Source organism: Bombus impatiens, unplaced genomic scaffold (genome assembly GCF_000188095.3).
Source record: "Bombus impatiens unplaced genomic scaffold, BIMP_2.2 scf_0064, whole genome shotgun sequence".
In the NCBI taxonomy this organism is placed as follows: Eukaryota; Metazoa; Arthropoda; class Insecta; order Hymenoptera; family Apidae; genus Bombus; species Bombus impatiens.
The window spans coordinates 2,033,640-2,057,673 of NT_176483.1; the positions used below are offsets into that span (position 1 = coordinate 2,033,640).

At 28.5% G+C, this 24,034-nt stretch overlaps 3 protein-coding genes across 7 annotated transcripts; 2 read left to right on the forward strand and 1 right to left on the reverse strand.

The window, feature by feature from the left end:
* Positions 1-223: 223 nt before the first annotated feature.
* Positions 224-6,742, forward strand: LOC100740159 (exportin-2). 2 transcript variants are annotated; one of them, XR_004462961.1, is made up of 17 exons: positions 354-438; positions 998-1,143; positions 1,233-1,571; positions 1,642-1,749; positions 1,829-1,921; positions 2,001-2,168; positions 2,231-2,360; positions 2,446-2,609; positions 2,680-2,869; positions 2,954-3,152; positions 3,627-3,887; positions 3,987-4,078; positions 4,138-4,441; positions 4,512-4,679; positions 4,768-5,078; positions 5,217-5,821; positions 6,198-6,742. XR_004462961.1 is itself a non-coding variant. In XM_003485593.4 (16 exons), exons 1-16 carry the CDS (start codon positions 354-356, stop codon positions 5,360-5,362), a joined length of 2,904 nt encoding a protein of 967 aa, XP_003485641.1. In that variant the 5' UTR covers positions 224-353; the 3' UTR covers positions 5,363-6,727. The 2 variants fall into 2 exon arrangements, 1 of the variants encoding a protein (XP_003485641.1); XM_003485593.4 differs by having other exon boundaries at positions 224-438; positions 5,217-6,727.
* A 979-nt stretch (positions 6,743-7,721) lies between these two features.
* On the forward strand, positions 7,722-14,450 carry LOC100740279 (transmembrane 9 superfamily member 2). Of its 2 annotated transcripts, none has more exons than XM_003485594.4 (15): positions 7,722-7,951; positions 8,640-8,707; positions 8,798-8,891; positions 10,110-10,245; positions 10,351-10,469; positions 10,594-10,720; positions 10,803-10,942; positions 11,032-11,208; positions 11,486-11,642; positions 11,727-11,904; positions 12,115-12,274; positions 12,416-12,567; positions 12,765-12,876; positions 12,958-13,129; positions 13,212-14,450. In XM_003485594.4, the coding sequence occupies exons 1-15, from the start codon at positions 7,823-7,825 to the stop codon at positions 13,277-13,279; spliced, it is 1,989 nt and encodes a 662-aa protein (XP_003485642.1). In that variant the 5' UTR covers positions 7,722-7,822; the 3' UTR covers positions 13,280-14,450. The 2 variants fall into 2 exon arrangements, with proteins under 2 accessions (XP_003485642.1, XP_012249463.1); XM_012394040.3 differs by having other exon boundaries at positions 7,723-7,951; positions 11,498-11,642.
* A 1,065-nt stretch (positions 14,451-15,515) lies between these two features.
* Positions 15,516-23,817, reverse strand: LOC100740403 (apoptotic chromatin condensation inducer in the nucleus). Of its 3 annotated transcripts, XM_012394038.3 has the most exons (10): positions 23,582-23,816; positions 20,929-22,243; positions 20,765-20,852; positions 20,496-20,612; positions 20,067-20,271; positions 19,354-19,562; positions 18,083-18,307; positions 17,164-17,424; positions 16,729-16,878; positions 15,516-16,247 (listed from the first exon to the last, which is right to left on the reverse strand). In XM_012394038.3, the coding sequence occupies exons 2-9, from the start codon at positions 22,239-22,241 to the stop codon at positions 16,756-16,758; spliced, it is 2,541 nt and encodes an 846-aa protein (XP_012249461.1). In that variant the 5' UTR covers positions 22,242-22,243; positions 23,582-23,816; the 3' UTR covers positions 15,516-16,247; positions 16,729-16,755. The 3 variants fall into 3 exon arrangements, with proteins under 3 accessions (XP_012249461.1, XP_012249462.1, XP_003485643.1); XM_012394039.3 differs by having other exon boundaries at positions 15,516-16,878; positions 19,354-19,559; positions 23,582-23,817; XM_003485595.4 differs by having other exon boundaries at positions 15,516-16,878.
* Positions 23,818-24,034: the final 217 nt, after the last annotated feature.

Here is a 24,034-nt window from a genome sequence, read left to right on the forward strand (position 1 = left end):
CTCAATAAATCTCATTTCTTACTAAAAAAAAAAAAGGATTAATGTGAATTTTAATAAACCGTACATCCATGATTTATTCCAATTGTCATTTTTAATTTATCCTTTCTTTGCAGAGAAATTTTTTACTATCATAACCTACACAAATAAAATAAAATATATTATCCCGCTTGGTTTCAACAAAAACTTTTCCCGCGTAAACCATTGTAGAAAGCGCTAACGCCAACAGGCAACGATCATTGGTTAGAAAATTGAATTTATCAAAAGCCGGTGTATTGCGTTGTTTCAAGATATTTTTCTGAAGATTTCATATTTTTTCGAATTGAGAGTATACAGAATTTTTACAACAAGCCATTATGGAACTCACCGATGACAACTTGCTTACACTCAGTGAATATTTAAAGCATACACTTAGCCCCGATGTAAATGTTAGACGGCCAGGTGAATATAACCTCTCTATTAATCAGAAGTTCTTAATTGAAAATATTTTATATAATCCCGAACATGTGTACATTCCTATTTGTAAAAATAGTTCATACTTAAATTTTTTGTTTAATTATTTTGATCATCATTTGCAATTTGATTCGTCTGCTATTAGAGGAAATTTGGCATGTGGATATCAACAAGTACTATATTATTCTTTCAACTATTTGAAAAACAGAGATAACTTAATACTAATAAAATCGTTTTAAATATAGATATGTATCGATTGAATTTCCAGAAAGACATCGAAAGATGTCCTATACTTTCGATTTCCCATTTTTTATTAAATAACATAACTTGTGTTGATAAAATATTATGTTTTCACCTAATTAAAATCAACAAGATACATAGTTTATAATATTTAGTTTGTGATTTTGGTCTTTTGTTTTAATGTTTTATGAATCTTTTACAGAGAAATAACTTCTATATTTATATTTCTTATGTATAAATTAAAAAAAATATATATATATACACGTATTTTACTGAATTCATGAATTATTTCTTTTTTATGCTTTAGCCGAAAAATTTTTAGAATCAGTTGAAATAAATCAAAATTATCCATTACTTCTTTTACATCTTGTGGATAAGTCTGAAATCAATATAACTATAAGAATCGCTGGAGCAGTTGCATTTAAAAATTATGTAAAACGTAATTGGAAAGTGGTAATTATTTACATTATTTATGTAACTTTTATTATAACATTTTTCTAATAAATTAATCCTTAATTATAACATAATTTATTTGTACCTAGGGAGAAGATTCTGTAGATCGTATACATGCGCAAGATAGGGATGCTATAAAAAAATTAATTGTTAATCTAATGCTGCATTCTCCTGATTCTGTTCAAAAACAGTTATCTGATGCTGTTTCAATAGTTGGAAAGTATGATTTCCCAAATAAATGGCCAGAGCTTATCGACCAAATGGTTGAAAAATTCAATACAGGCGATTTTCATGTTATCAATGGTGTCTTACATACAGCACATTCATTATTTAAAAGATATAGATATGAATTTAAAAGTCAGAGCCTATGGACTGAGATAAAATTTGTATTGGATAGATTTGCTAAACCTTTGACAGATCTATTTGTTGTAAGAATTTTATTTTATAGTTTCTCCTCTAATTATTCTTTATTAATTATTCCCTTAAATTTTATTTTAGGCTACAATGAATCTAATGCAAGTACATGCAAACAATATAGACGCATTGAAAGTTATATATAGCTCTTTGGTAATTTTATCCAAGGTGTTCTACTCTCTTAATTTCCAAGTGAGTAAAAGACACAGACGATATAATCAATATAAAGTGTTAAATTTCTTTACTGAAACTATATATCCTTTATTTTTAGGATTTACCAGAATTTTTTGAAGACAATATGGCTGTGTGGATGAGGAATTTTCATATTTTGTTGAATACAAATGTTCCCTCTCTTCAATCTACTGTAGTGTTATATATAAATTTGTTATTATATTTTTAATTCTAGTAATATGTGTATGTTACAATGTTTGACCTATGCATAGGACGAAGAAGAACCAGGAGTAATTGAACAGTTAAAGTCACAAGTTTGTGACAATATTGGCCTTTATGCTCAGAAATATGATGAAGAGTTTCAACCATACTTACCTGAATTTGTAACTGCTGTATGGAATTTACTAACATCGACTGGGCAACAACCAAAATATGATACTGTAGGTAAATTTTATATATAGTATACATATTGAAATTGATCTAATTTTTTATATTCTTGCAGCTAGTTTCGAATGCCTTGCAATTTTTAGCAACAGTAGCTGACCGTGCTCAGTATAGAAACTTGTTCGAAGATCCAACCACTTTGAGCAATATTTGTGAAAAGGTTATAATACCTAATATGGAATTTAGAGGTAATTACCATTAATCTTATATTAAAAGTATATTCTTTATGTGTCTTGTACTTTGCATAAAAAGAAAATTTAATATATTTAATAGAGTCGGATAATGAATTATTTGAGGATAATCCTGAGGAATATATCAGGCGAGATATTGAGGGTAGCGATGTCGATACACGAAGACGTGCTGCCTGTGATTTAGTTAAAGTACTTTCTAAATATTTTGAAGCGAAAATAATGGAAATTTTTGGTGCCTATATACAGGTAAGTAAACAAGAGCATGCAAACAAAATTGACTTATACATGTCATTGCATTTTTTTTGGTAATTGTTAGGTGATGTTACAAAATTATGCTGATAAACCAGTTGAAAATTGGCGCAGTAAGGATGCTGCAATTTATCTAGTCACCAGTAGTGCAAGCAAAGCTCAAACACAAAAACATGGTGTTACGCAGAGCAGCGAGCTTGTTTCATTACCTCAATTTGCAATGCAACATATTGAACCGGAGTTAGTTAAACCAAATGGTACATACAGTCATTAAACTTACTAAAATTAAATTTATTCCATAAATCTCTTAAAGCATTAAAAAATTTGAATATTGTTTCCAGTGAATGAATTTTCTGTACTTAAAGCTGATGCAATTAAATTTATAATGACCTTCAGATCAATATTGCCAAGAGAAATGATAATTGGTAGTTTACCACAACTAATTAGGCATTTAAGTGCTTCAAATATCGTTGTACACACATATGCTGCTTGCACGATTGAAAAAATACTCGCAATGAAAGGACCCGATAATACACCTTTGTAAGAAAATCGATTGCTTTATTTACCAATAATATTACATTAAGTCATAAGTAATGTCATTTTTGAATAAATTTTCAGAGATATTTTTCATAGAAAAGCTATTGGTCTGTAAATTTTTAACTATCGAAATAAAATAAATCTATAAATGTTGGACTATAATTAAAAAAATTTTAGATGATCGAAAAAAACAGATATTCAACCTGATCATATGCAACAAAAAATGTTAGTGAATTGAAGTTTTTTCTCGTCGACCTTATGACCTTCATGTCATAATAAAAATTTTTATGCAAGAATATATATTGACATTCGTCAAATGAAAACCTACTGACTTTTATAAATAAGGGTATTGAAAAAAGTATACATGCAGACTGCTTTCCTTTTATGAAAAATAGCTCTAAATATATTACTTATGATTTATTTTAATATCATTATTTCGATGTGCATATTTTCTAAATTACCAAATTTTATTTATAGAGTTAAAGCAAATGATTTATCACCACTGACGTCGGATTTATTAAAGGGTCTATTTGCATGTTTAAATACACCTGGCTCAGAAGAAAACGAATATGTAATGAAAGCTATCATGAGAAGCTTCGGTGTTCTACAAGAGGTGATTGTACCATTCTTAGCAGATCTTCTCCCAAAACTTACAGAAAAACTTTCTATTGTATCTAAAAATCCAAGTCGTCCCAATTTTAACCATTATCTCTTCGAAACATTTGCTTTATCAATTAAGTAAGTAATATAAATTATACAATAAGAATAAAATGGAATGCAAACGAGGAGACATTAGAAACAAAAAAATTAAAATATATATATGTAATATAATTTTAGAATCGTTTGTAAAACACACAAAGTTGCAGTATCGTCATTTGAAGAAGCACTGTTCCCAATTTTTCAAGAAATCTTACAACAAGATGTTTTAGGTAAAATATTTCATTTGACATAATTCTATTCCCTATCTTTTCTAATCGATGCTTTTCAGAATTTCTACCATACGTTTTTCAAATCCTTGCTTTACTTCTGGAACTACGAACGACACAGGATATGCCAGAAGCGTATTTGGCTTTGTTCCCTTGTCTATTATCATCCGTTTTATTTGAACGCCAAGCTAATATTCACCCATTAAATCGATTATTAAGAGCTTTCATTAGTCATGGTGCACATCATATCGTAGCACAAGATAAGACAAATGGTTTATTAGGTGTATTCCAAAAATTGATTGCCTCAAAGGCTAATGATCACGAAGGTTTCCTATTATTACAAAGTATTATTGAATATTTTGCACCGTAAGTTTTCTCACTAGATTATTTTTATGTCACTTTATCATCTATATTAATAATAGCATAATATTTTTAGGAATGTATTAGAACCATATATGAAACAAATTTTTGTGCTATTGTTCCAAAGACTTTCATCTTCGAAAACGACAAAATTTGTAAAGGGTCTAATCGTATTTTTTGCATACTATATTATTAGATATGGCTCAAATAATTTGGTTACAATTATTGATCAAATACAATCTCGGTAAGTTTCTTTTCCATTAAAAATTTAAAAAATAAATATATGATTAAAATTAATCGATATTCACGATACATAAATAATATATTTGCAGAATGTTTGGTATGGTTGTAGAACGCGTATTAATAGCAGATATGCAAAAAGTATCAGGTGATATCGAACGAAAAGTAACTGCTGTGGGAATGTCAAATTTACTAATTGATTGCCCAATGATACTAGAAAGGCCATATAATACATATTATCCCCGTTTATTAGCAACGTTAGTAGAATTTTTCGAATTACCACAGGATCAGACTACATTATCCGAAGATAATATATTCCCAGAAACTGAAGATACGCCTGGGTATCAAGTAGGATATAGTCAACTGCTTTGTGGAAAAAATCCTCCAAAAGATCCTCTGGAAGGTATTAACACAAAAATACTTTTATCTTATTATATTAGCTTTAATAAAATACTTACATATTATTCGTTTAATATATTTTGATAAATAACTGTTAAAGATTTAATCGATTTAATAAATTTTATTTTTCTTTAATAAATAGCTATTGGCGACGTACGTTTACATTTAGCACAAGGATTAGCAAGATTGTCACCAAGACAATTACTTAGTATTCTTGACCAAATTCCAGAACCTAATGCAAACCACCTGAGAGGCTACCTTCAAACGGTTGGCATTACCGTTGCATAATACGAGCTAGATGTCCGAGATAGACTAAAAATTCATCTGATTGCTCGGAAAATAAACAACATTGAATTGAATAAATTATAACAAAGAAGTGAAAGAGGTTGTTTTCCGGCATTTATATCATGAACATTTGCGAGACTGAACATCGTATCGTTTATCTATCATGTAATTGAACATTTCAACAATTATTTATCATTTTCATGTGATATATTGTACGGAGTCTATGACACTAAAAATGATTAAAAAAAGGAAAATATGCTAAAACTTTAGCACAAAAACCATTAAAAATAATCAGCTGCTGCGTATTATTTGTATGTGGAAACATTCCTGAGGAATTACTTAAATCAGTTCACATTTTGTACAATAACAAGGACGACAAGCGCGTCTTTTTAAATTAACTGGTCTCTTGTTTAAAAAATACGTGAATGTCTAATTAAATGATACTGTATCGACTAATGGCCTGTGAGTAAATTAATTGTTGAATACTTTTTAACTTAGATGTACAATTTTTATGGTTATTATCTCTGTAAAGATTGTTGAACAAAAATTTTAATTGCATTTTGTATTTTAAACGAATTCGTTTCTATCTTCGTTCCCTGTCATTAACAATTATAGAGTAAAACATCGACTTGTAAGTCTTCCATAAGTAATGTATGACATTGTAATATACTTATAGGAAATGTATGACTATAAAAGAATGAAATGAAATAACTTCACAGTGATGAAATTATCTTACGTTTTGTCAAAAGATATTGCAAACATGTTATTTACTAACTTTTTCAATAAAATAAAATCCAAGTGTGGGATTTATTATGTTGATAAAAGTAAATCTTTTTAGGCCATTTATGCAATAATAGCAACGATAAAGTAAGGCAATATCAAGATTTATACAGTGGAGAAATCGACAAAGGGGCGGCTCTGTGTGAAAAAAAAGCTGAAAATGTTGAATAAAATTTCTTTATATGAAGTTTTATTTACAGAAAAACAGTTCGAAAATTGATCAGGTCTATTTGAACTTAGCTAGTTCTGAACTAAACAGGAGTGAATAGACGGCAGGAAATTATTCTGCATGTAAAAACAAGCCCTAAATATAAAATCAAATTTTGCCATAAGACGCTTCGTTTTTAAGAAAATTAAATTTTAAAATTTATCAAATACGTATGTATCAGGCCCATTCTTAAATAAAAATATTCAAACTCTATTTTTTTTTAAATCAAGACCTTAAATGGCTTAAATAGACAAATTGTATCACGCGTGAATTTTAATCTATACTCTTTATTTATTTTCACATGTAGAATAACCTCTCACTGATTATCTACTCATCGGTAATTAGCCAAATTTATATATGCTAAATAATTTTTCAAATTCGATTTTATCAAAAAACAGCAAACATCGTATGAAAAGATTGCATTTTATAATTTCAATTAACTTTTTCATGTAGAATCACTCCCTTACTCATTACTCATTACTCGCCATGGTTATTGGAACGTTGCATTTTTAAATCGCTAAAGCTTCATTTTTTCTTAAAAAAATGTTTTATCTAATTATATATTATTTGAATTTATTAATTGATATAAAAGTAATTATACAATTTATAGACTTTTTCTAGTTATTTGACTTCAGTCTTTTTCATAAACTTGTAAAGTATGGTATAATAAGAGGGTGATTCTGTGTGAAAAATAAATTGAAAATATGCAATAAAATGTTTTCACACTGTGCTTTTTTTTTTTTTTTTGAGAAAATCGAATTTAAAAATTTGTTTCTATACGTATATGAATTTTGCTAATACCGACTAGGTACAAACTGATATAAGTAAACAATTAACAAGAGATTCTTTTATATGTAAAAATAAATAAAAAATGTAGAATAACATTTTTTCGTTTATGTCCTCATTTTGAAGAAAACAGTGTTTGAACATGTTTAGCTAAGAACTGTTTCAGTATACCTATATCTGATAACATTTTAAATTTAATTTTCTCAAAAACAATGAATTTCTTATGAAAAAATTTTGTTCTATATCTTCAATTAATTTTCCCTGTTTTCGTATTATAAAGATATCCTGTCGATCATTCTCCTAATTTCTAGTTCTAGTCCCAATTATATAAACAAATTTTATTCGATATTTCCAATTTATGTTTTTAAGTATAATTACTCCCTTGGTATTTGTACCATGACTATTGGGACAGATTGTATAATAAATTCTCAATATCAGTAAGTTTAAAAACTCGAAAAATAAATTTTAATTGATATTTGTTTCTATGATTCGAAATCAGAGTTAGCAATTGGCAATTAGAAGTTCGATAGTATGAAAAGCGAGATTGCTACGCGTAGAGGTAACCAATCTATCTACAATTCGTTATCAATGACAGTATCATGGTAGTGTAGGGTCCGATGTTTTTCATATAGCAATTGACATATACTTGCACTAGGCAAGTAGTTAGTAAGGACGAACAACAATACACAATGGCGAGAATAATTTTACTGTGGTTACTGTTCGTTGTATGTCTAATTCACCATTCATCGACTTTTTATTTACCGGGTCTAGCACCGGTAAATTATTGCAAGGCCGGAGAAACCTCTGAAACGTGTAAAGTGCGTATAAAGATTATTTTTTACTATTTTAAGAATTGGTTATGATCATGTATATTTAGTTTATCACTTTTTTTCTCCTTTTTCTCTAACATACGTCCTTCATATTCGTCAATTATAATAATCATTACATTTTGATCGTACAGTCTAATGTAATTTTTATTTTTCGTATTATTTTAATTAAGAAGTAATTTTTAATAATTGTAAATATGTTTCGATGTGGCCTTTCGTGACATATGACTCATAATAGCGAAATTGAGGCACGAAAGGTTTTGAAAAAATATTTAATTGCTTATACAATCTGACTAGAATGTTCGTAAATCGACCTTACATGAACATGTAGGTACTTTACATTTTGTACGATTTATGACGAAACGTCAGCTGTTCAAATATGTTGTGTTTGAAAGCATAATAATTATATATGTATCTTTTAAATTTAAGTACTTCTAAATTTTCGAATTTGTATTTATTAACTTCATTATAAATGTCATAATTATAAAAAATTCATAAAAATTTAATCAAAAGCTCCCACATTTAAAAGTAATAAAAAATAATAATCATAAATTATTTATAATTACAATGTAATAATAATTATATATTACGTAAGTGTAATAATTGATGTATTACATAAATATAATGTATGTAATCTATAATTTATTGTGTTTTATTAGATAATGTTTATTTCTTTCAGTCCGAGATTAAACTGTATGTAAATCGTCTAAACACTGAGAAATATGTAATACCATATGAATATCATCAGTAAGTTTTCATAAGAAACACATATATAATTGATAACATCTTTTAATCTCGTAGAAGTTTGAATTGTTATACCAAGAATTCTTTTTTTAGCTTTGATTTTTGTCCTTCCGATGAAACTCAGAGTCCTGTTGAAAACTTAGGACAAGTTGTTTTTGGAGAACGTATAAGGCCTTCTCCTTACAAGGTATGATAAAAAAGAAACCTTCGAATCATTCGTTATATTCAATTATATTTATTTTTGTATATCTTATGCATTTAACACATTCAATGTGGAAAATAAATGTTGTGTCCACTGACGCGAATGTCAGTGGGATAGCAGGAATTGAAATTTACGAGCCTATTCAAGAAACTGAGTTCATCGGGATTTTGAGTAAGACTTACATTTCAAAAAATTTCTAAGATTGATTTTATACTTTTTGCCCTTAAGTACATATCACTGCATTTTTATCACCTTGTCAAAATAAAGTTATCTTGTGTAATCGAACATTCGCGAAGTTTCACATGGTTTACCGGGGTTCAATTTCAATACTCGAAATCGTTCTTATCTGTTTTAAGTTTTGAAACTACTCGAACAATTAATTTTCATGGGTGTTTGAGATCATAACGTTCGTTGTATTTTAATTTATCTCAAAGGACACAACATGAGAATTCCTACCTGTTATACTGCTTATAATTAATATTTTCGGATTATGTCGATATGTGGATAACATCAACATTTAGCGAATACTTAATTGATTAATGTGGACCTATATTTTATATCATAAAATCTTCATTCTATCATATCTTCATCTATCTAAGCTTGTACACATTATTTAAAATTTTTTTTAAACTGTGTATACAGCTTGTATGCACATAATCTGTCCACAAAATATTATGTCATGCTATAGGGAATTGTTGAATTCATCTTAAGATCAGCTATAACATTGTAAAGTTAAAAATAGAGTGTCGTATTAAAAATTCAATATGACCTTGATTCTTTATTGTAAAAAGAACTGTTTGGAAATTTTTTAAGTTACAATTTATAGCAAATTGAAAAGTAATTAACTCTCATCGGAAACATTTTTTTGTCAGACTATTGGAAATCCCTGAAAAATTATGACAATGGTTATTTTCTATCTTCCATTTTTCTTTGGAACAGTGATTTAATATATTGTTCATTTGCTAGAATAGTGACATAATTCAAAAGTAACAACTTTAGAGAAAAACAAGTTTAAATGTTTTCTACATACGAAAACTGTTCTTTCTGCATCTATGAGTCAAATACAATTTGTATGTAGTAACATCAATGCAAATGAGTAACATAAAAATGTTACAAAAATTTTATGATATAAAAAGTTGGCTCCCTAGCTTATGTATAATATACATATGTATAATAAAAGATATAAATTATGTAAATTTTCAGCTAGAGTTCATGAAAAATGTTAATTGTGACGTTGTGTGTAAAAGATCATATCAAGGTGGAAATAAAGATTCAGAAAAGAAATTGGAATTTTTGAGGAAAGGAATGGCATTTAAATATCAGCATCATTGGATAGTTGGTAATATCTTAGTGATAAAACAAGTTGAATCTGGAAAACCTTTATTATTGTTCATATCACCATGTTAATAAGTTCCTTCTCTTTTTTTCTTTTTTTTTCTTATAGATAATATGCCTGTTACGTGGTGTTATCAGTTAGAGGATGAAAGACAATATTGTAGTACTGGATTTCCTATGGGATGCTTCTTGCGAGATTCAAGATCTCAACAGGACTGTACTGTTAATGTAAATTTAAAATATTATTATTTCTGAATCAAAAACCGAAAGTTCATTAATAGTAGATTGAAAAATTCCTTAAACTTACAGAAAATACGCGCTAAGTGAAATTAATCAATTTGTTCTTTATTAGGATGCATATAACAAAAGAGAAAACAGTTATTACCTTTATAATCATGTAGACCTTACGATCACGTATCATAGCGGTGTTAAAGAAGAATGGGGATCTGCATTTAAGGAAAATGGAGGACGTATAATATGTAAGGACTGAAATTTCATTTGTATGCTGTTAAACTTGCAATGCTAATTTTTAACGAAATTTATGTTTATTTTCTTTAATAGCTGTTAAAGTGGTTCCTCGTAGTATTAAACATGGTACTGTTGTTAACTGTGAGCACAAAGAAGCATTAGATATACCACACAGTCCACTTTCTGTTGGGAAAAACTTAGATATTACTTACACATACTCTGTGACGTATATTGTAAGCATTTACAATAACAAATTAAGCGCAATCTATACGTTGATAGTATAGTTTTTAAACAAAAAATACGATTATATTTTTTATTTTAGGAAAACAGTACAATCAAATGGTCATCTAGATGGGATTATATCTTAGAATCTATGCCACATACAAATATCCAGTGGTTTAGTATTCTTAATTCATTAATAATTGTTTTGTTCCTTTCTGGAATGGTGGCCATGATATTGCTCCGAACATTACACAAAGATATTGCGAGATACAATCAGGTACACTAATGAAATGCTATTTGTTAACTTCTGTTTCATTTTACTTGAATTAGAAAGTTTCATTCTGTTTTAATCGATAAATTTAATATGTATTTCATTTTTATTTATTTACATATTATTCAAATCATCTCATTCTCTTTGAAGTTACTAATATGACAGTGTTATAATATTTCATTAATTAACATTAATTAATTAACAAGAACGTATGACACGATGTTTGGTTTTGTTTTATATCATAAAGCTGTGATGTTCCCTTGTCTGTGTTTCAATAACGCAGGCTTCCTTCCAGATAGAATCAGGAGAAGACGCACATGAAGAATTTGGCTGGAAATTAGTTCATGGTGATGTATTTCGACCTCCTCGCAAAGGAATGTTATTATCAGTTTTACTCGGGTCTGGTGTTCAAGTGTTTTATATGACACTTGTAACACTTGGTAAGTTTCTAAATCTACATGCATAAGTGTATTTACTTGATGTATAAACAAAAAAAATATAAAGTTTCATTTTGCATTCCACAGCATTTGCGTGTTTAGGATTTTTATCTCCAGCAAACAGAGGAGCTTTAATGACTTGTGCCATGGTTTTATATGTTTGCCTCGGAGCTACTGCTGGTTACGTATCTGCTAGAATATATAAAAGCTTCGGTGGTGAAAAATGGAAATCGAACGTTGTACTTACATCTATGTTGAGTCCTGGGTAATAAGATTTATTTAATAAATATATATGCACATGTGTGTGATAAATACAACTAGTCTATAAAGCTATACAATCTGAAAATCAAAGTTAATAACAGTTCATCCTTTGGCTATGGTCTTTTTAATAATTTATGTAAATACATATTTACTTTATATGTAAAATATCGTGAGTATGAAGACGAATTTTATAAAAATGTATTTTTATTTACAGAATTGTATTCAGTTTATTCTTTATAATGAATTTAATTTTTTGGGCAAATGAAAGTTCAGCTGCAGTACCATTCAGCACCCTTATTGCTCTTCTAGCACTTTGGTTTGGAGTATCTCTTCCATTAACATTTATTGGTGCTTATTTCGGATTCCGGAAAAGGGTAAAGACTTCTTTTACCAACAAAAATAGTGTAGAATGTTCTTTTATATATATAGAAGCAGTAGCGTTGTTCTGTAGAAATTCTATTGACAAAACATAAGATTTCAAAGAAGAAATTCATTAGTAACGAATTTTATTTTAGTCTTTGGAGCATCCTGTTAGAACCAATCAGATTCCTAGACAAATACCAGAACAAAGTTTTTATACTCAACCAATACCTGGTGTAATAATGGGTGGAGTTCTACCTTTCGGATGTATATTTATACAATTATTCTTTATACTTAATTCTTTATGGTAAATATCACATTTTAAAAACCTAGTAGCTTTAATAACATAGATAATATAAGTTATAAGCATCATTAATTCCACTGATCAGCTTTATTTATTCTAATTACTTCCACTTACTACTAAGTCTAATATTGTATTTATAAATAGGAAAGTTTTTATTTTTTAATATACAAAATATTTAAACTTTAATTAATCTGTTTCAGGTCAAGTCAGGTGTATTACATGTTTGGATTTCTCTTTTTGGTATTTGTTATACTCGTAATTACATGTTCAGAAACGACGATTTTACTTTGCTATTTCCATCTTTGTGCGGAAGTAAATGAATGGCCTTTTATTAATAAAATAAATAAAACATTCCTCAAGATACATATATTCGAATTATCTTTTTTGTTTTAGGATTATCATTGGTGGTGGCGTAGTTTCCTAACATCTGGATTTACCGCGTTCTATTTATTAATCTATTGCATACATTTTTTCATGACTAAGTTGGAAATAGAAGATGCTACATCTACGTTCCTTTACTTTGGTTATACTTGTATTATGGTTTACTTATTCTTCGTTTTAACAGGTAAAGTATTTATTTCTTCTACAGTAATAAAATGTTAATATTTTTAAATAAAAAATTATTGCATATTTTATGTATTAAATAGGATCAATTGGCTTCTTTGCCTGTTTCTGGTTCGTGCGAAAGATCTACAGTGTCGTAAAAGTCGACTAATGTATCAAATGATACTTATCGAAATAAACTGAATGTGGTACGAATAAAATAGTCATAGAAATGAATGATAATTGATATCAGTTTCGAAAAAGACGGTGTTAACGTACAAGCATCAAGTCCTTTTTATGCGCAAGTGTTAGCATCAACTCCTTTTTATGTGCAAGTGTTCTAATTTCAATTTATTTATTGTCTCAATTATAGATATTTCATGCAATTAAATATTTCAGATATTACTTATTATTTATGTTATTAATAATAAATAAAGTATAACAATAATATTACAAATTAGTACAAAAAATACTGTTTGATAATGATAATAGTCATAAGAAGCGTTTGTTTTATTTTGCAAGATTTCCAAAGAAGTATATTTGCCAAAATTGTTTTTATACATTTTCTTGCTTCTTGAAACATGCGCATAAAAAGGGTTACAAATCAGGTCATTAATTTAACCTGCTACCTGAAAACCAGGAGACAAAATGTTCGAAATTTATCAGCATAACATTGATGTGTTTATTGTTAACTACAGTAAAGACTCTATAATTGTTTGTAAAGGATTGCACTTTAACTCTATGTTTTATTCAAGATTTAATTGCATTTAAGATACATATCTATTATATTCAACATCGCCTTCGTGAGACGATACCAAAGCAACGACAAATCTTATTTTAATTTCTATTTACTACTCGCTATCTCAGAATGAACCGTTATAGAGTCTTTAGCGTACTTGTCAGTATGCATTCTTTTGATAACGAGATAAGTGTATCAAAGCTATAAAGATACGTGTATACATTTTACAAATGAATTGTGCAATCCAGATGTAATGTATAATTATTAGATACATTTGTTTACAATAATAAGCTGATAAACTAAAGATATTAATCAACAATGTAAATAAGAAAAGACTTTTGTCTTGTAATCGTCAAGTAGTCTCTCGAATTCTCTGGACTATAAATTTGAATTGTAATGTGTACACACATTTTTTATCATGTTTGTAAGATCGAGTCCTTTGCATTCTGTATTACACAGCTTAACTCTTTAAGTTGAATATATTATAAAATTTATAAATGGTTGCGTAAAAGTAATTTAATCTTTTTGCGATATAAGCAAAGGAAGAAATATGTATGTATATTAAGTTAATTTACTTGTAATACATACACACGTATAAATACGACCACAAAGGATGAATTTCGTTAAAAGTTTAAGTGTATTGTGAAATACAAAATTTTAGGCAAAATATTATTTATAGGCCCTAAAAAAGATATTCTTTTCAGGCGTTAGAAACTGTCATATAATCGATTCAGGTGCTCGAAATAATTTCAAATTTCAAAGAACAATTATAGAAAGCCAAATTTAGTGAAAATATCGATTCTAGCCGGATTCATATAACTATTCTATCAAACATTTTGATTATAGTTCTTTATTATAATGTTGTTCCGGTTTAAATAATTCAAATATTATATAAAAAAGGAACAAAATATATATAAAAAGAAAGTTTCCTTCTTTTGATTCTTGGAAAGCTGATTCAGAAGAGACATTTATGATAATAAATACTTTTAAAATTATAAATAACTACATATTAAATTTCCATCCACAATTTTATAAAAAAATTTAGAAAGAGATCTAAAAATTAATTTCAAATCATAATCAAGACAAATATAATGTTAGTTTCTCATAATTGTTTCAATTTCTGATTTTTTCACATGATAATTTAAAAAGAATAAGGATATTTAAGAATATACATTATTGCATAACTACGTTCTTTTCCTTAATGTATAAAAAAATATTTTTGGACGCAACACGTCATTAAAATTAGTTTAATTGGAGGAAAGATATACAGTGTATAAATTAGTAGTTAAGTTACACACCAAACTTGAAATTCCAGTTTTCTTTTATTCTTTCTATTCATAGTATTTGTGATTGTGAAATATTTTAATTAATAGCTGACATGCACATTCTGTAATTCACGATTTTTGTAAATTGAAGCAATTACAACGTTAGCGTTAACGATTTTAATATAAATAAAGATCGAATAAGTTTACGTAAACATTTGTTTTTCCTGTTGCAAACATTTCAAACATTTATCGCCATGTTCGAGTTATTTTTTATTAATAATATTGTTTTTCCTCGTTGGTTTCCTTTTCAATTACATTTTTTGTTCGAATCAGACAAAAAATATATATTATAACGATGAAATAAATATAACGAACAATTCATTTTTCGTTCTAAAATGTATGTATTTTTTTTCTTTCGCTTCTTCTTCGTAAATCTTTCGATCTTATTTCAAGGGTGAATAACAAATCTTCTAAATATGGTATGACATTGTACAAAGTAAGCGGTAGATATACTTTTCGTATATAACCTACAATGTTTTACATTTATTCATAATTTTACATGTCATATCACGGCGTATTGAATTATGCTTTATATACAAACGTGTTTCTGGCTGTGCAAATTCATTGCGCGAAAACGAGAAACACCAAAACTTTACATTTTACTACCACTATCTATGTGGCAGTACATGTCAAAATTCAAGGAAGTCAGGCTATTCTACCGACAGAGACGAAAAGAGAGATAGATTCAGGGGAGAGAAAAACACTCCCATTGACGCTTTAGGACGACTTCATATTAATGAATCACAGTCTCTCAGCATCCTTATTTTGGACTTTTTTGTTCGCTGCTGCTTTCAGCATCTCGCCCCAGCATTAATTTTTTTTTGTTTCGTTTCGTTTTTTATTTTCTCGTAAGAAAACAAATAGCGTTTTTCAACGATCACGAATGCTAAATTCGTTCCGAGCGTTTTTTCTCTATGTAGATAGTTTTTTCGTTTGATTATCCTTCGATTCCCCAGGGCACGTTTTGCGATATCGCACTACGACGTATCGTAGAACGTGATGTATCACTCCTAGACGATGCAAACACTACCGTTCGTTCTACAGTTACAGCGCTCTGTTGAATAGTTAATGTCGACCTGTAAGAAGTATGGTTTAATGCTGAAATTTCGGGGAGAATGGATCGGAGATCGGGACGTTTCTTGATCATGCAACAAATTTGTACAGTTTCTGACCAATGAATGAAAATTAACGATTGAACAAATTGAAATCAAACAGAGAAATAAATACGCGAGATTGGTATCAGAACAAGAGAAAAGGAATAATACAAATTACGTTCTCACGTGAAACAGAAGTTTTCTAAATTTAAAAAAAAAAAGAAAAAAGTGTGGAAGAACAAAAAACACAAACTCTAACATGACATTGTTAAATCATTAATCATAAAAACGGGCTGCTAATTGTGGAACAATTGATAAAGGAAAATTTTTAAAAAGCATCTTCGGCAAGTCTCTCTCTAATGTAAAAAGGAAAAATTCGTTCGTCTTTTCGTGATCTATAACATCTTTCTTAAAAATATAACTGATCAAAATTGGAACTTTTGCATCAGAGAGGGAAAGGTACGTTTATAGAAAGTGGTCGATCAGAGAACTATTTTCTTGGGCTGCGACGGCGACGACCGTCCCTGTTGTTTCTTTCAGCGCGTCTCATCTCTTCTAATCTGCGTGCATGTTCTGCCATATGTTGCCTTCTCATTTCTTCTTTTACGACTATCTGTAATTAAAACATATCTATGATTATCCCTATGAGTAGTAATAATTAGATCACACATGCAAATTCATAGTTTTATGAAGAAATGAGGCTAAATCGAGGTTAGATACTAGAATGAGAACTTCATTCCGTATATTTTAAATATTGTATTAAATTATTTATATAAATGAATACAATTTAAAAAATCATCATTTGTTTTTCTACTTCATAAGTATCATATTTATAAATGTAGTATTTAGTTTTGTCATAAAATATAAGTACTTAGATTGTACTTTATCTATAATGTACCTGTTCATTTGTGAGTGGTAACCAGTATATGCATGGCGTTGCTTTCGTTTTTCTAAAGAGATCATCTAAAAGCTTAGCCGGTGGTGGCTCATCCTCTTTCTTTTTAAATTTACGAGCTGGAGCTGGAAGATGTGCTTCCACTGCTGGACTCCGACTCCTCTGTCGTCTTTTTTTATCATGTTCTTTCTTTTCACGTTCTTTTTCTTTTATATGCTGTTGTCCATCTTCTTTACCAAGATCCCATTCTCGAACTACCATCACCTATTGTTTACAAAACTCTTCTTTAGTTATTGCATAAGTGCAATCTTTTATTTAATAAATCATAATCTATTCATTTTTATTTAGCCCTTAAACGCTATTCTGGTGTTCTGAACTATCTCAGATATTATAAACATTGTCATAATTCTGCTCTAAAACAATATATAATTAAGATTTCACTAATCTTCAATTAGGTTAATAATTATAAGTTATAAGTTGAAATTTCAATTTTCATTCAAATACATCAGGATCCCATAAGAGAAATTAATATATGTATTTCTATTTCACCATAGCAATTGAGCAATCAAATATAATTTATTTTTAAATATATGTTAGAATATATTTAAAGAGATAGTATTTCCAAAAGTTAATGAAAAGAAACTTTCATAAAATCAGTGATAATGATTTTGATCAATTCTTTGGATTGATAATTACATTTCAATATAAAATTCAAGTAGACAATTATATTATCAAATTCAAAATATTTGTTTATACTTTTTACTTTTTAATCTAAATTTTATTTTATAAAAGAAAGTGAACATAGTTACAAATAATAATAAATTTTATAATACACATTCTTTATCATTATTTATCACATTTTATACTTTTCCTTAAAGCTCTTTCTGTGTACGAATTGTAAAATATGATAAAATTGATATACCTTTGTATTCGTTCTTTCTTCGCGATTCCAATCCTGCTGCCATGAATCAGACGGTACGAGAGGTTCAGTTTTTCTTGGGATGGACTGATCCTTTGACAATTCGCGTGCTAATTCCATGTCATCTTTGGTTGCATATTCAACATGAAGCCTCTTTGGGTTTGAAACTGGCCAGGATATACCATGTAACGCTTGCCTCGTCTCAAATGCCTGGTCTTCGTTAGCATACTAAAACAATTCAATTAATACTATCATCTATGACACTGTGTTTACAATAAATTCAAAAGTTATCAATATTGAAATATAAAAAGAACAATAAAAAGAAAAGAAGAAAATAGAAAGAACATAAGAAGAAGATACCTTAACATAATGTAAATAATATAAATAAATAAATTTAATAATATTGCGATATGAAATAACAAATCAATGCAATAAAATATATACAAAAGCCTTTATTAAAGATTATTGTCATTATAAACTCTATATGTTTATATGACAGCATTTTAATATTGATAAAAGAAAATGAATCTCCAAATATCAAATAATAAACGTTTTTATATTAATATATTAATAATTTTTCGTTTGTCTTTTTCTATTATATTCGTTACTTATATAAAAATATTTAAAAGATAACAGATATTACACGATATAAAAAACAATCTTTACATTACTAATCATTTTTAATTTAATATTATTTATTTTTTACTACCTTAGTATAATATGTAGAATATATCTTCTAGTAATTCAAAATAATATTACAGTATTGCACCCGTCCGTCAATTTACGTAGAAAATATATTCTTCTATAATCTTTATTAAATTTACTGTGTTGTCAACAAAGGAAAAGAATGAGTGCTTATCTAGAGATTTTCAAAACTCGGATGCCAAAGGATCGAAACATTAATAATGAAACTGAAGCAGAAAATAACTCAAGAGATGAAGATAATAACTTTAAGTTAATTAAAAAGAAAAAGTTGTTTATTTTAAAGTATGATATCAGCAGCTACAGCGAATAATATTTATTTTGTTTTATATAGAATTTTATAACTTCCCTTTTTCCATCTATGTGGAATAAATATTTTTATAACTTATATTGACTTTTCTCTATAGTATTCTTTTCACATTGGCAGCCTTCATTTACGAGATCTTTATGATTAAATTAATTACGCATGATTTACGTAAAAAAGACGTACATGGAACAAACACTTTGCATAAATCAGAGGACTGATACATATCAAAATTAAATGAGCATTTTTAAAAATTATTTTGACATACCTCTACAAAACACTTGGATTTAATTCGATCCATCCAAAATCCATTTTCGACAATTGTGCCAGTACGCGACAGAAGTTCTTTAATTTGATTCAAAGTAAACGGACGAACCAAGTTTTTGATCAGAAGGATATTTGTGGGCTTCGTAGCAGGTGGACTTGGAGATTTGACATGTGGCACTTCTTTAACAATCGATATCTTACGCCTTGCTGCTACAAACCACAATTTAACTAATAAATACATAAAATATTTCATATTCGTCACATTCTACTCAAAAAAAAGGAAAAAAAAGCAAAAAAGATTGATCGTTCACAAACATATCCTTACAATTATACCTCCAATTACAAATATAGCTCTTAATTACAGACCTATTGTTTCTCAGAGAAGTAAACTTCTATTTCATTAGTACAACAAATTTTAAAATCTCTATCCAAATATCTTCAAACAAAAAAAATTTTAACAAACAAATATATATATATCAGATTAATTTTTATAATAGTGATAGTTAAGAATCAAGAATATTTTTTAATATATTCCTTACTGCATTTAAATCAATATATTAAATATTTTTTTAAATAGTTATTTTAAATCTCATACATTTAAATGGTGTGATTTTAGGAAATATTCACTTATTTTTTTTTATTTTGATATAAATGATACCATGTTTATAGAAATTAAAATAACTCACATAAGACCCTTTGAAAGTGTTCACATACCTATATGATTATCTATCTTTGGGTCTCCCTTTTTTGTTGCACCATTCTTTTGCATGATATTTTCGTCACCAGACTTATTATCATTTATTCCTTCATTAGAATTGTGCCACTTTTCGCTAACTCGATAACGATCTCTGTCTTCATCGTCATCTTTTGAAAGACGAACCTCATTTATCGACAATGGTCTTGCTCCTGGCACCAACGCCTATTACACAAATACAAATGTATATAAGTACACACAAATTTAGAAAACTTTACAAGTATAATGTATGACATTAATATTAATATTTATACTATGATATTAATATTAGATATGCAAATATTTACATTTAATTGTATTCTTTTTATTTACTTTTAAGATCATAAAACATTATAGATATTTCTTTCTAAAATTTACAAAATGTCAGACGTTAAAAATAGAAATATTACTTTAAGTGAATCCGTAGAAATTGAAAACGAAGGTGCGGTGTCAGTAGATAATGCAGTACCCCATCGACGCTTTCTCGGAACACATTTGGAATCTGGTTCGGTGTTGTCGTGATTTTCCTATAAAAAACATATAATTGTGATATTTAATGATCTTATATAATAACTATTATAATACCATAAATATTTGATATATACTGGTTATGACTAAGCTACATTACAATTATTTGATAAATGATTCATTTATTTAGAAAGAAAGTATAACAATGAACCTTATTTGGAGCACTTGCTTCATTATTTGCATTTGCATCAGTATCTTCTTTTTTAACATCATTCTTTTCTGTTAACATTCTCGAAGAACTGAAACAAAATTTATAAAACGATATAGCAAGATATTAATGATAAGAATTTGGAAGACTCGCTAATTTATACTTACAATGATCTTTTTAAATTTACTTTCACGGGTTTGTAAGTCACCAACTGAGTTGTTACTGATGCAGTATATTCTGATTTATCAACTAGATTGTCTAACTTTTGTTTATTTGCTTCACAATGTTCTATTTCCATTTCCATGTTATTTAATAAAAAATTATTCCTTGCTTTTGGTGACTCAGTATGATCTTTCTGTTCGTGGGAATCCTCTGTACTTATTTTCTCTTCTTGCATACATACATCAATTTCAAGATCTCTTTTAATAGAAGGTTCATCCTCAGAATCTGGTGTATCAGAATTAGATGAATCTCGATATTTAGTTCGATGTTTTCTGCGACTGGCACTTTGTATCCTGCCACCAGTTCTATTACTTTTAGTATGAATTTCATCATTTGATTCGGATGATGAATTTAGCTCACGAACTTTTTCCTTTTTATCTTCTTCCTCGTCACTGCTTGAATCTCTTTGAGTGTTTTCAACACTAGTTTCTTTATTAAATGCTTCCACTGTCTTTTCACTAGTATCTTCCACAGATTTTTCTTCCTTGGGCATAATGTTTGTCTCCTCGGATGAATGATTACCATTTGAACTAGGAGCCAATATAGTTGTACTAGTCGACTTAATGGGTTTACTATCAGCGTTTTCGTTGGAGTAATTTGCCTCATTTGATTCACCTTGCTGATCTATGTTTGGTTTATCGTCAGACAAGTTGGCTGAAGTGGTTTCAGGCAGGATCTCCTTGCTATCACTTACCTCTTCGTTGGAGTCCTGACCTGGGTATGAAGAGGAGGGATCGTTCGGCTGTTCAGTGCTACTGGGTACTCTTGTAGAAGAAACCAGTTGCTTGTCTGCCGAGTCAACCTCCTCTGCAACTCCCTCACCACTTTCCTGCCACTTGTTCGATTTTTTCCTATTTAAAGAAGTATCAGATAACCCTTCTGTTGTATTATGCTGTCTAGATAATTTTAATCTCTGTATCTCGCCAGGTGATGCATCGGATCTTGACACTTTCCAGATTGATCCAGAATTGTTGTCTTCTTCATCTTCTTGCGATCTGGTCTTAACATCTGCCTCAATAGACAAAACTTTTTCATTTTGTTCTTCTAATTGTTCCACTTCCTTTTTCTGTATATGTGCTGACTTCTTTTCCGTGATTTTATTGCTCAAACTTTTTGTTGTTTCCTCAACATTCTCTTGCTCTAAGGATGTTGAAGATGCTTGTTTCGCACATTTTCGAGTTGATTTTCGTGTTACTCGTTCAACCTCTTTCTCTGGAGACCCTGCTTTTGCTTTGTTTCTTTCACTTTTGCGTCTCATATCTAAAATATGAAAAACAAAATTTTTAAAAGCTCTAGTTTAGAATTGTATGTTACAGATGTGTATCTATAATTGACATATCAGTACAGTAATGTTTAATGTTAAAATATATTTATTACAAATAAAATGTTATTTATGTTGAGAATGCTCATCTAGAATTTTAGAAACAACATAAAAATTTAATAGAACAATGATAAAATAGTAAAAATTTTTGACACACACAATATGAATTTCTATATTATTAATAAATAAATATTTCTAACTCATAAAAAATATATTTTAAATTATTTTCTAAAACCTATTATGTATTCAGAATTTATTCATAATACGCTTTTTTCATTTTCCAATGTCAATATACTTTTCAATTTATAAACAATAATTAAATGTATTCTAGATATTGTGTATGACATGTTTATGTTAATATTACATAGTCGTCTCTGAAAGTAAGTCAATGCTCTTACATTTATACTTTTAGCAGCAACATTAACTTACTTTCCAAGGCAACTATATAATCAAATGTAGTAAATTTATTATATCTACCCTATATTTTGAACATATAAAGACTTTTCTAAAGTACTTTAATATATAAAAAATTTTGACATACATTGGCATTCAATGAAAATGTTTGTTTCATACTAAGATCGCATCTGGATATTCTATTCATGTATTAAAAGTAAATTAATTATATCTTTTAGTAATCGATGTTTGTTTCACCATTGAATAATTCTTTTTTCAGATATATTTCTACTATCTGATAATTATATTTTTACTTCGATATTTACATACGTAATGTAAAAATATAAAATAAAAACAATATATATTAAAACACTAAAACTTCAAATAATAAAACGGATAAAGCATAAAATAACAATCTACTTCCAGTAAGATTATATAAAATAAAAACTATAATATTCAATAATATTTTTATTTCACAACTACTTGTTTTCTAACGTAACCAAGTTTATTAATATTCACAGAAAAGTAATTTTAGAGAGAAACATGCACAATATCTGAAATTAAGAAAACCAAAATGTTAAAACAAAGCATTAAATCATATAGTATATAACAACCGAATGATTAATCAAAGAATTTTATTAATGTTTGAATAAACTATTGGTACATGATGACAAATACTTAAAACCACGCAGTCAGAAGAGGTTAATGTTCATAATAAATAACCACTAGCCCTATGTATTACGTAAACAAAAAGAATTGACTCAGATAACAGCTTTCGATAAATATTTATTCAAAACTATTGGAAGAGCATCAAAATCTAATTTGTGGTTACCCGAGAAACGCGCGGATGTTGCACAATCTGAAGATTCAGAGAAATCACTTACTCTATAAATGTATTTCGTTCGCTGGCTAGAAGTTTACCAAGTATGTATCGTTTTTTCAGAATTTTATTGACACATAAATACCGTACTACAATTAAAACGACGTTTCCAATGACGCCTCTAACAATCGGTCGTACCACCTTACTCCATTGAACACGAACGTTTCACATCGTAACAGATAGACCTGTGAAACCGGAACGCCGGCACATTCGGTATATTCGGTTAAAAACTTTATCGCCACGTAAGTTGACTAGGATATCGTTCGTAAATCCGCTTTCTCCAGTGCAGCGTTTACGTTATGTGAAAATAGGATTTAAGCAAATTGTAGTGTGCAGTAATTTACATTTAGTTTCCTATCTAGCAATTATTATAGTTACGAATATATATAGGAAGAATGGCGAAAGTCAAAATTTTATAGGTATTCAGAGTATTTGATTTCTTGTCTATATCTTTCAA